General features: G+C 44.3%; 1 protein-coding gene across 2 annotated transcripts in view; it reads left to right on the top strand.

The window, feature by feature from the left end:
• Dgcr2 (DiGeorge syndrome critical region gene 2) overlaps nucleotides 1-12,749 on the top strand; it is a 66,193-nt gene that overhangs the window by 39,915 nt on the left and 13,529 nt on the right. Inside the window, exons 3-6 of one of the 2 annotated variants that reach the window (XM_026777461.1) lie at nucleotides 2,146-2,271; nucleotides 5,064-5,283; nucleotides 7,308-7,384; nucleotides 7,710-7,886. In XM_026777461.1, coding sequence (XP_026633262.1) covers nucleotides 2,146-2,271; nucleotides 5,064-5,283; nucleotides 7,308-7,384; nucleotides 7,710-7,886 — 600 coding nt within the window. The remainder of the gene's footprint in view (nucleotides 1-2,145; nucleotides 2,272-5,063; nucleotides 5,284-7,307; nucleotides 7,385-7,709; nucleotides 7,887-12,749) is intronic. The other variant, XM_005369971.2, reaches the window with a different exon arrangement.

Here is a 12,749-nt window from a genome sequence, read left to right on the forward strand (position 1 = left end):
CTAGTTAGTTTTCATGGCCTGTGTCTACCCTCTTTCTTTAATGCCCAGCCCAGGCCCACTCGCTTGTTTTCTCTCTTTTTTCTTCTTTTCTCCTTGCTCTTTTCACCCAAACACAATCTGGCTAGATTCATGGGGTCTCTGCATCTTCACTTCCTGAGCTGGGACTGTCATCCGAGAGCATATTTTCACCCCCATTTCAGTCTACCCTTGACTGGAACCCCCTCTTCCCATGCCCACCTTTTTGCCCCTGTGATTTCCCCTCCTGTTTGCCCCCTCTACTTTGTCTCATCCCAATACTGATCACCAGTCTTGTCGTGCTCGTTTTTTTACTTTTTTTCTTTGCATTCATACCCATAATGGCATATTAGTACATACCTTATAACAGTATCCCTAAGGTGATCATCATTTAAACTTATTTTTATTTTATGTGTGTCAGTGTTTTGCCATAGGTGTTGGGTTGCCTGGAACTGGAATTATAGACAGTTGTGATCTGCCTATCATATGGTTGCTAGAATTGATTAGTATTTAACATGTGATTATTTGGGAGGGGACTGTTGGCTAGGTTTCTTTCTAATTATTATTTATTGTTAGCTGGTTTTTGTTGTTTGATTTTGTGTTTTTATATATTTTGTTTTTTTTTTTTTTTTTTTTGGTTTTTCGAGACAGGGTTTCTCTGTAGCTTTGGAGCCTGTCCTGGAACTCCCCTTGTAGACCAGGCTATAGGTTTTTTTGTATAGAGTTTTTTTCAGGGCTGATTGGTTTGCAGTTGACTGTTTTCATAGAGACTGTCCTATGTGTTGACTGTTGTTGCGAATAGTATTTTACTAATGGGAAGGAATGTGGATGAAGCCTCATACTTCAAAAATGTTTCTGCTTCTACCACCTAGTCTTTCCTGAAGAAAGGTGACCAAAATAAAATAATAAAAAGTCAACCATTGATTTAACGCTTGCTACAGACTCCAACCCCCAGTCACGAGCGGCATCAAGGCTCCCAAGATGGCTCAGCAAGTAAAAGTGCAAATCTGGTGGCCTGAGTTCAATCCCTGGCTAAAGGAGAGAACCAAACTAAATCCTGAAGGTTGTCCTCTGACCAACACACACACACACACACACACACACACACACACACACACACTAAAACTGTAAAAGAAAAACACAGGTAATATGGCTTCTATGACATGTCTCATCTGAAATACACAATTCCTGAATTAAGTCTCCCAGTGACAGCGACTTAGATGAATTTCAAAAAGAATTCAGAAGTATAATGAAAACTTTTCAAGAAACAGGAGTAAGTTTAAGGAGAACACAGAGGAATGAGATAAAGAAGTCAATGCAGAATGAAAATAGAGTTAATAAAGAACAATATTGAAAAACAAGCTGCCAGGTAGTGTCTTACTCTTTTAATCCCAGCACTTGGGACTCTTTTAATCCCAGCACTTGGGAGGCAGAGGTAGGCAGATCTCTGAGTACAAGGTTAGTTTGGTCTACAAAGCAAATTCAGGACAGCCAGGGCTACACAGAGAAAACCTGTCTCGAAAAATCAAAAAGAAAAAAAAAAAACTGAAATAATACCAGAAAAGAAAACTTTAGTAAATTAGTCAGATGGCAAGCACATTGGAAAGCCTCACTGGTGGAATGGGCCACATACATGGCAGAACTTCAGGGCTTGAAAACAAGGTAGAGGAATTGGTGCATCATTAAAACCATCAGTAAGATCTTAAATACATACAAATGGAATGTCAGGGAATCCTAACAGAATGTTCTCAGGCCTATGAGACTGGAAAGGGCATCCCAGGCCTTACGAAGAGCTCACTCACCAGGCATTCCTGCAGAACTGGCCCTGCTGACCATTGTAGAAAAAAGCGGGAAAGGCTGACTCTTGGCTGTTCTCAGAGTACTTGCAAAAGGACAAGACCTTATTTCCTAATAACAATAAAGTAAAAGTTACACTTCTCCAGAAATACACCTGTTTATGTGAACAATGGTAGCTTTTAGACACCCAAAGAAAACCGGAATGTGACTCCTGATGCCACATGCCCACCAGGCTTTTCCAGCATTGAGCTGCCATTGGACTTGGTGCCAGCAAAAAAAGGTTTTGTTCTGGCTGCTGTAAATGGGCTTATGACATACTTCTTTTGCTTTCAGAAGTGACTGGAGAGGCCCGTCCTTATCATGGGAAGGAGACCTTGGACCTGCGACAGGGGCGGACCAGAGGAGGTGACCCCACACACTTCCACACGGTGAACATGGCTCAGCCTGTCCGCTTCAGCAGTAAGTTGCAGACCTGCCCTAAGGCAATGCCCACTAACATGTTTGTTATCCCACCTTAAGATTGCAGTCTTGCTCAGTCCTGGCTCTCTGCAGGCCACTGACGAGACAGTTTACTAAAGCAGCCCTGGATGATGTTGCAGGAGACGTGAATGAGGCTGCATGTGAGAGTGTATAGCTACAACCTGGAAGCAGTCTCCCTCTTTTAGTGACTAGATAACCTGTGACATTAAACTTCTCAAGGGCATAGCAAGGTTGGAGAAAAGCAAAGCATGGTTTAAAATGCCCCACCCTAAACAGGCATGCTGGGGTGATGATACCCTCTTGTGTATAAGAACAGCCAGACTTGGGGCAGAAGAACTTGTGTTTAATATGCTTGCTGTGGGGCACAGGAGTCTGTTTTCTGTGTTAACTCTTAGCCCACAGCCTCAACATGGGAGGTGACTCAGAGACACTTTGCAAACTCAGCCTCTGCTTGCAGCCTATACCTACCATCACCAGTCCTAGGGTTTGGCCACCAAGCTACAGTGGCTGCCTGAGCCAACACAGTCAGTGCAGTAAGGAGCCCTGGAAAGTCAACCACGTGGCAGGCTCCCAGCATCCACCCTTGCATGGAGCCTTAGTTCTTGGTCTGAGCGAAGATGGGAAATGTATAACCAGGTATTTGATCTCTTGTAAGAAACTTGAAATAAATGCTGTCTCCTCCTTATCCTCAGGGAGTATGTTCTATGTATACCAAGCCACACTGGCTCTTCCAGGGGAGGTTCTATCTCCCTGTGCACTCAACTGTGCTTATCTGAGGCCTGAGCAGTGAGCAGATACTGTTATCCAGCTTGCCATCCTTGTACACAGTATTGTCAACATGTCTCAGCCGTGGCCCAGCTTGTCATTTTCTTATGGCTCCATTAATAAGTCAGTCACACATGAGGATCAGGCTGGTAAGATGGCTCAGCAGTTAAGAGTTCTGTTCAAGGGACATAGGTCTGATTACCAGTTCCCACATGGTGGCTTACGGTTGTCTGTAACTCCAGTCCCTGGGGGGATTTGACGCCCTCTTCTGGCCTATGCAGGCACTGCAGACAGATGGTACACAGCCGCATATAAGGAACCCACACACATAAAATGAAAATAAAAACACAAGCATAAACCCCCTAATAAGTGTTACTAGCTCCATGGTATGTGGGTAAATTTTTAAATAACATCTTTTGACAGCTGATGTAGCTAAGCATAAGAGGTACTCTAGCCAGGTATACTTAGAAGTTAGAGTCAGGCAGATCTCTAGGAGTCCAAGACCAGCCTGGTCTACATGGAGTTTCAGGCCAGCCAGAACTACATAGTGAAACCCTGTCTCCAAGGGGAAGTAAGTACTTTTAATAGTGAGTGTCCTGTAGAGGAACAGAACTGATAGAATGAGTCGGGGGGGGGGGGGGGGGGCTGGGCTTATTAGAATGGCTTGCAGGCTGTGGTCCAGCTAGTCCAGCAATGGCTATCTACCAATGGAAGATCCAAGAATCCAGTAGTTGTTTATTCCATGATGCTGGATGCCTCAGCTCAGTATACCCAAATCCTGAAGAAGTAGGCTGTAATGCCAGTGAAGGAATAGACTTGTCAGCAAGAGCTAGGGCAGGCAGGCAGAGAATGGATTAAAGGAGAATCTTCTCACATCAGATTATTTCAGAAAAAAAGCCCTCACAGGTATACCCAGCCACTTGGGTTTTAGTTAACTGCGGATATAGTCAAGTTGACAGGCAAGATTAACATCATGGCACTCCCAACATTTGAATGCTCCACATCTGTAGAGCACACTACTGATACCATCTTCATTAAGGTATAAGGTGCCAGCACTTCCCATGCCTGAGGGCCACATGAACCATCCAGTAGAATGAGAAGGTGCTGGAGAGGTCCTGGAGATAGGACTCTGACTACCTCAGCCTCACCAGCTGTGAGAGTCACCTGACTCTGGAGTCAGGTTTGGACCCTCTGGAATTAGATTTAAGACTGTTTTAGGGGAATGCTGATTGGCACCCTACTGAAAATACCTGTGTGAATAGAAAAGAGGAATCAGTGGGCTTGCTGGCAGCAGAGGACTGGTAATATGCTTACTCCCATTCTGCTTTGTTAACCAGATACAAGCAGAGAATGAACTGTGTTAGAGAAATTTTCTCAGCAACTGTTGTTGACTACTAAGAAGTTGAAGAACCATGGGCAATTAAGAGGACTCTGAATACATGTGTACCATAGGTTGAATTGTGCTTTTTAGAAAAACTAGAGCATTTGTAGCCAGTGAGATCTCAGCTGGGAGCTTATCACTATAAGTGAAGCCACAGTGGAGCTACTAACCTAGACTACTCTGTGGGTAGGAAGATCTATTGGGGATCAAACTGCCAAGGTGCATGCTCTCTCACTCACTCTCAGTGGAGGCAAAGAGAAGATATGGAGGAAAAGGAAGCAGATTTTCTGAGTGTCGGGATGGGGGGGTCCTTGAACTGATAAAGGTGTGTGGATTGACTAGATGCCCTTGCCTGGGGTAGTTGACCTATTCGGGAGGATTAAGAGTGGTTCCTGGTAAACAGAGACCCATCTCTCTGTCTCTGTTTACCCAGCCAAAAGCTTTCTATTTAGGACATTGTCCCCAGTACTGCTATTTTTGGGGCTCTGTTTTGACCTACTAACCATCTCAAGCTCTAGATCTCCACGGTGATTCTGAGGTGTGTCTGTTGTTGATGCAACACTTGTAATTTCAGTTTCGAAGTCATGATCCTAATTTTGGGGACAACTCCCCTTCCGTTCTTCATGCTTCCTAGGGAAATGCCCGACCGGGTGGCACCACTACGAAGGCACAGCCAGCTGCTACCGGGTCTACCTCAGCGGAGAGAACTACTGGGATGCTGCGCAGACCTGCCAGCGTGTGAATGGCTCGCTCGCTACTTTCTCCACTGACCAGGAGCTGCGCTTTGTCCTGGCCCAGGAATGGGACCAGCCAGAGCGGAGCTTCGGCTGGAAAGACCAGCGCAAGTGAGTCCCAGGGTTCTGAGTCTGTTTGCTGCTGAGTACTTGTTGGCAGCTCCTCCTTGGGGAAGGCAAATCCCCATCAGTAGCAGCACCTAGAGACCCAGTGGCTTAGTTTGGCATCAAGATGAAATTGGGGGCTTTTGAAGGCGCAAGGAGTACAGGGCCCTCTTGCTTCTTTGTGGGACTATGGACCAGCCCTAGTCACTGGTTCCCTCTGTGGATACAGCTGTACTGGGTGATTGTGGCAAGGAAAGATTCAGTGTGAGGCTCTAGGCATGATAGGATACCAGGTGAGTGGGAATGCCTTCTGATAAAGTGAGCCTGTCAGCTCTGCTGGCTGCTGCTTATGGCCCTGCTCAGTCTTTCCCAGACACCCTAAGCTTCCAAGTGCTTGCACATGTGACCATTGATGGGCTTAGGGGCATTGCCAGACTTAGCTCAGGCAGTCTGCCCAGAACCTGCCTTCTGAACTCCAGGCCCTGCTCATCTAGAGGAAGCAGAAAAATAGCAGCCAACTTAAAGGCTCAGTATTTGCGGGGTTTTCATTTAGGGAGCAGAAATGTGCCAAAGTTCTTAGTGTGCCACCTCTAAAAGCCACACCATGTGCCCTCTCCGTGTTTAGGGGTGGAAGTTGGAAATGGCAGCCAGTTGTCTCTTCTAGAAGGAAGGACAAAAGATGGCCAGTGTTCACTGCCAGTCACCTGCTGCCTCTAACAATGGCACAGCTGCCATTCTTCCAGGGGAGGGTAAGGTGGCCCGAGGGCCGTTTCAGGATGAGCTACAATTACGTCATGTGTAGCATCCAGAACCACCATGCTGCTTCTTGTCTGCAGCTGCAGTGTCAGATGAACAACCCTTCTTCCCACTGGAAACGCCTGAAAGGGCACTGGCCTTGCTGGGGAACACCCTGTCTTCTGTGGTGGCCACATGTGTACATGTCCCACACTGCTCACAGCAGTGTGAGCTCAGTATGGGCTAGAGTGGCATGGTACTTCAGGTGGTAGCAGATCTGCAGGAGGGCGTCTCTAGGACTGGACCTGGAACTCTAAGGCAGCCTGGGAGGGCACAGAACTCTTAGGTGCTTGTAGCATTCAGTCATTTCCGTGTACAAGTGTTTGGATGTGACAGTATGTGTTCACAGGTCTTTGTTTCTTCAGAGTTTACTGTTCTATGATTTTAACATACTCAAAATTGTGTTTTTATGACATTATATCCAAGGTCATCCTGGCTTTGAATGTGAAAAATTTTCTAGAATCAGCTAAAAAGAACAGGCTTCGCAAGGGTGCCTGATGTAAAACTTTCTGACCTGTGGATTTGTTTAGAAAATGGATTCTTTTCAAATTAAGAGGAAAACTTTAATGACTAGTGTAAACAGATTTTTTCTTTGGGCTGTTAGCTCACAAAAAACTACACAGAGACTTATTATTTATGAAAGCTCAGCCTATAGTTTAGGCTTGTCCCACCAACTGTTATAACTTAAATTAACCTATTTCTGTTTTTACTAAGCTATTATCATGTGACTTTTACCTCTCCTCCCTCTGGCAGTTCCTCCTCTCTTCTTCCCCAGAGCTCTCTGTCCTCAGAGTCCCACCTATACCTCCTGCCTACCTATTGGCCGCTTAGCTTTTAATTGAACCAATCACAGTGTCACATCTTCACACTGTGTAAAGGAATATTCTACAACAAATTCATTTTAGAATTTTACTTCTTTAGAGGTCAGTATAACCATGAAAACATATATACAGGATTAAAGGTATAAGTCAATGGCAGAGAACTTCCCCAGCACACATGAAACACTGGGTCCAGCTACTTAGGAGGCTGAGCCATTAGGGTCAAAGTTCAATGTTAGTCTATCCCAGAATAAAGAAATAGTTAATGGTGCAGGAATAGAGTGCTTGCCTTGCAAACTTGAGCTCTTGGGGCAAAGAGACGGGGGGGGGGGGAGTCCTCAGTTCTACTAAATACATAGGTCATCGTCAATGGCTGTTTTGCCCCTGGACTGAGGTTTCTCTTTCTGTCCTCTGCAGGCTGTGGGTTGGTTATCAGTATGTCATCACTGGGCGGAACCATTCCTTAGAAGGTCGCTGGGAAGTAGCATTCAAAGGTAAGTATTCTTGTTTGTTAAGTGTGAAATGGAACCATCCTCAGACGATATTGCTGGAGTTTCCTTTCCTGCTTCTTTCCACCCAGTGGTTTCTTGATTCACAGGACCACAGGGGACAGGGCACATGGAAATGGGGAGTGGTTGCCGAGAGGGCACTCCGGGTCAGCATACTGCCTACCAGTCAGGCCCTGTGTGTTTCCAGGACCTCCTCTGGAGCTGCAACAGCCTTTAGCTCTTGGCAGTCTCCAGCCCCACCGTTGATGCCCAGTTGACATCAGGACCACCTTGAGGACATGTCTGTCCTCACCTTTATTCTCCTCCACAGGCTCCTCGGAAGTCTTCCTGCCTCCAGATCCCATCTTTGCCTCCGCCATGTCTGAGAGTGACACTGTGTTCTGCGCCCAGCTCCAGTGCTTCCACTTTCCCACGCTGAGGCACCATGACCTTCATAGCTGGCATGCTGAGAGCTGCTCTGAGAAGTCTTCATTTCTGTGTAAAAGAAGTGAGTCCCAGTGGTCAGCCTCCAGTGGGCTCTGACCTCGTGGTGCTCTGAAGGGACTCTGCCCAGCTGGCCTCTAGCTCTGTGGCCTGGGAAGCCTCCCATTTCCCTCCCCCTCTCCCTCTCCCAATCAAGTTCCCCTCCCTTGTCAGCCCATAGAGCTATCAGCACCTAGATTTCTTGATCTCTTCTTGCTGGGGTCTCCAGTACAGTGTTGATTAGGAATACCAAGCATGTGTTTAATATGTCAGCATCAAGCTTAATGCTTTCTACAGAATTTTAAAGTGTATCCTTGGGAGTAAAGGAATTGTGTTTTCCTTCTTTTCCAAGAACATTCATGGCACAAAAAATACTGTGTTTTATTAGAGGATTTTTTTTCTGATTTTCAGAGTTTTCTTCTTTAATATTATCACTTTGTTCATTTTTTGTTAGAGCTTTATTTTGATCTAGGTTACTGTGTTGCCCATGCTGATTTTAACACCTGGCACAAGTCTTCAGCCTCCTGAGTAGCTGGGACCTCAGGCACTTGCCATCATATTTGATATTTAGCCACCCCTGTAGGCTTTGAGTATCTTACAGTGCTGAATTTCATTTGCTGATACTAAGATTGATGTTTTTTGTTTTTGTTTTTTTTAACTCATAAGAAGTGATCCTGGCCTGGTCCGTTCCTTTTATGTACTCTAATTGGCTCAGATGTCTGTTTTTAAAATGTAATTCAATTTTAACTTTATTATTGCAACGTTTTTTTCATAACTCAGATATCATAAAATGCAAAGAAAATTAACTTTCCACAATATGTCAGTTATTGGCACTAAAAAATATCCCCAAGGCCCGTGAGATTGAGCCTGGCTCTGAGGTCAGTGTCCAGGACCCAGCTGGTGTGAAGAGAACCTCCTGCAAGTTGACTTTTGACCCACACACATGCACCATGGCACATACACACCCACCACACACATACACAAGCAAATAAGTGTAATTTGAATTTTTTTTTGGGGGGGGGGTTCGAGACAGGGTTTCTCTGTGGTTTTGGAGCCTGTCCTAGAACTAGCTCTTGTAGACCAGGCTGGTCTCGAACTGCCTCTGCCTCCCGAGTGCTGGGATTAAAGGCATGCGCCACCACTGCCCAGCTGTAATTTGAAATTTTATAAGTTATTCAGATACAAGTGACAGAGACCCAGTTTTCAAAATGAAAAGTACTCAATATATTAAAAGTTAACAGTAATTTATATAAAGCATATAAAAAAGTAACATTCTACTGGGCCTGGTGGCACACACCATTAATCTCAGTACTGTGAAGGCAGAGGCAGGTGAATCTCTTGAGTTCTAGGTTCTAGGCCAACCAGAGTTACATTGTGAGACAGACAGACAGACAGATAGGCATTTTGCCTTCATTAGAAAGTTGTTAGGTTTTGATTATACTAATTTTGGCAAAGAAATTGTTTTTAATAAGAAATGCCATTATAGTGCTAGTCTAACAGTGCTAGTCCAAAGCAAGAAATCGTGCAAGGAATCAAGACACATCCAGGAGGTGAGCTTCTTAGCTCCTAAAGCACTTGCAAAATATATCCTTGGTGGGCTCGGGAAAGGGGGTGGGCAGCTAGGGAGCGCAGGGGCAGCTGGAGATGACTGAAATGGAGAGTACTCACTGGCCAGGTGTGTCTGTTGAATTCCTTTCCTTGGCCACTTTTTATTCCTCTACTACAGTTTCTTTGCCTTTTTTTCCCATCAAAATATGAAAAGTATGGAATATAGACCATCCCTGTACTGCCTGCTCAGCAGTGTCCAACTCAAGCATTTTCAAACTATATGCATATTGATAAATCCCATCAAATCTTGGATAATTTACTAATCTACAAAAATATCAGGGCACAAAAAGAACTAAAGCATACTTTTTACTTGATACACATAAGATTCAAATATTGAGTCTGAAGTTAAACATAACATTTTGTCCCTCTTCTACATTAGTGTGTTGATATTGTCGTTAACTATTCCTGTATGATCATGTTTGTTTTCACTGTTTTGCAACAGGTTTGAAATCTCAATAAGAACCATCCAGACATAGCAGGTCGTTAGGAAGATTGTCTGTCTTCCTGTTTCCCTCACCTTCATAACTATAAAGCTAATTTTATGACATGACGCCAAACACTAGGTTGTGATGACATGCTAGGTCCAGATTCATTATAAACCCTTCATGGTGTGCCATAGTTGGTACACCCCAAGTGTGGAAGCCTGCGTCAGTCCTCCAAGCAGATTGCACTGTGTGACAACTTGAACATTAGTTATTTGTAGGCTGTTGCTGCTCAGTTCCTCCACCTCTGCTTTGCATCTATAGTTCCATTCAAATCCCTAAGGAGGCAATGTTAAAGTCCCTGAGCATCTTATAGAGGGCACATCTGACCCCAGTCAGCAGTTCTGAATTATTTTACACAACCACCAACATAGGTTGTGTAAAATCAAACTCAGTATGAAAAAAGATCCACAGGGCTGAAGACATGGCTCAGTGGTTAAGATCTATGTACAATTAATTCACAGTAGCCATATCGGGCAACTCACAGCCACCTGAGCTCCAGCTCCAGGGAAGCTAATGCCCTCTTCTAATCTCCATGGACACCCACACATACATGAACATACCTACACACAGACATACACACACATTATTAAAGATACTTTTTTTAATGTTTCATGTCCTAAGAATCTCTTTCAACAAATGTCAATGGAAAGACTCTTTTTATTATTTTTAAACATGTATGTGCACACATGAAGAGATCAGGATTGAGCTAGTTTTTTTTCTTCCACCATGTAGTTTCTAGAGATTGAACTGGGTCATCAGACTGGAAGACATGCCTTTCCCAAAATTTTCTTTCTTTTTTCTCTTTCTATTTTTCTAAATAAGGTTGACTCAAATGTACTGTCTAATTCACCTTCATCACACCGGTTAAATTCTTTCACCAGGTCTGGGTGGAGCACTTTCTGACTGTCTTAGCGATTGACATGAACTTTTCTACAGGCTCCTACTTCTCCCTCTTTCAGTAGTTGTTGAATAAAATATGTAATCTTGTCCTATGATTAGAATGTGCTTTCAGCCCAGCTGCCAGTTGCACACCTTTCCAGCTCTGGGATGATGTGGACGGCTCCTTCCCCACTCTAGTGCAGTTCACATGAAGTCCATTCTCCTACTTGTCTTCAGTTCTAGAACGCAGCTGAAATAAGAACATCCTGCATACGCTTGGAACATTAAGGGACTTAGTTGTTAGTTCAGCACTATTTCCTTTTTCCTGGAGTTGTCAGGGGAGATATAGCAAAAACAAAGAAATGGTCTTCAGGTTCTGGCCCCAATATTGAAGGAGCACATAACCCTTTCCATCAAACCGAAATCTTTCGCTGTAACATGCATGGCAGCATGGTTACTGCGTATGTAGGTTATTTAAATTGCTTCGGCACCTTTGTTTGAGTTTTGATCATCTACTTTTGCTGCGTCCTCAGCAGCGCACAGAAGAGACAGTGAATTGTGACTATTTCTTGTTATCCCCGGTGTTGTGTATCCTGTGCCTGCTGCCACCATCTGCTGTGCTGGTTGAGGCCAAAGCTTGAGAGCTCTCTGACCATCTATAGCTAGGCCACCCTCTGGGATAGGAGAGCTGGGAAGCTGAAGCAACAGCAGGAGAGCAGCAGGTTGGGCCAGCAGCCACCACTTCCACTACCCGGACAGGCAGACTGGCTCGCTTTTATGTCAGCATTTATATTTATGGATATATATTACATATAAAGTACATTGGGAAGCAGTCCTATACCATCCTTTAAATCTGTATGTGTTGGAGATTACTTTGTCTTTGAGTGTTTGGTAGACAAGACAAAGGACCATCTGTACTGGGAGGGGAAAGCAGGAGTAACCTTGGGTAACTTATTAGATATAATTTCACACTTAGGAAAAATTGCAAGGATGGTATAATGTGCTTCCTCATTTCCTTTATAAGACATGTTATATAGTGTATTTACTCACAGCCATATAGTGTATTTACTAAGAACAAATGCATACTCTTGCATAAACAGTACATTTTTCAGCCTCAGGGTATTTCATTTGACAGTAATACCATACCATCATTACCAGTCCATTGTTCCAGTTTTGTTGGTGGTTCCAATAATGTCCTTTTATAGCTAATTTTCTCCGGTCTGGAATCCTGTCCAGAATCACATTTCATCTGATTCCTGTATCTCTTGGTCTCTTTCTGTTCTCGAGTTTGAATCAGTTCTTGTTGTTATGTCAAGCATACTTAAGGGCCCATTGAGGGCTGTTTGCTTTACTCTTTTGTCTGTGCCTTGCATTTCTAGGATTCCTGTATGGTCTTTCCATTTCTTGACTAACTTTTCCATCTGTGGTAGTTTAAATAAGAACAGCCCCATAGACTCATATATTTAAATGCTTAGTCACCAGGAAGTGGAACTGTTTGAAAGGATTAGAAGATTTAGGAGGTGTGGCCTTATTGGAGGAAGTGTGTCTTTAGACCGGCTCTCTGTCTGTGTCTCACTCTGTCTCTCTCTCAGTCTCTTAGCCTGTGGATCAGGATGTAGCTCTCAGCTATTACCCCACCTCATGTGTGCACCATGGTCTCTGCCATAATGATAATGGGCTACCCTCTGAAACCCCCCAGTGTAGTAATAGGGGCCGTGGGCTGCTTCCCGCCACTCGGCTAGCTTTACCCAAAATAATTACACGGACACTGTATTCTTTTAATCACTGCTTGGCTCTTTAGCTCTAGCCCTTTTCTCGGCTAACTCTCGCTCCTGGACTAACCCATTTCCAATCATGTATGTCACACCCCAAGGTGCGCTTACCGGGAAGATTCTAGCCTACGTCCATCCTGGGTC

The sequence above is a fragment of the Microtus ochrogaster genome, unplaced genomic scaffold (assembly GCF_000317375.1).
Source record: "Microtus ochrogaster isolate Prairie Vole_2 unplaced genomic scaffold, MicOch1.0 UNK68, whole genome shotgun sequence".
Lineage (NCBI taxonomy): Eukaryota > Metazoa > Chordata > Mammalia > Rodentia > Cricetidae > Microtus > Microtus ochrogaster.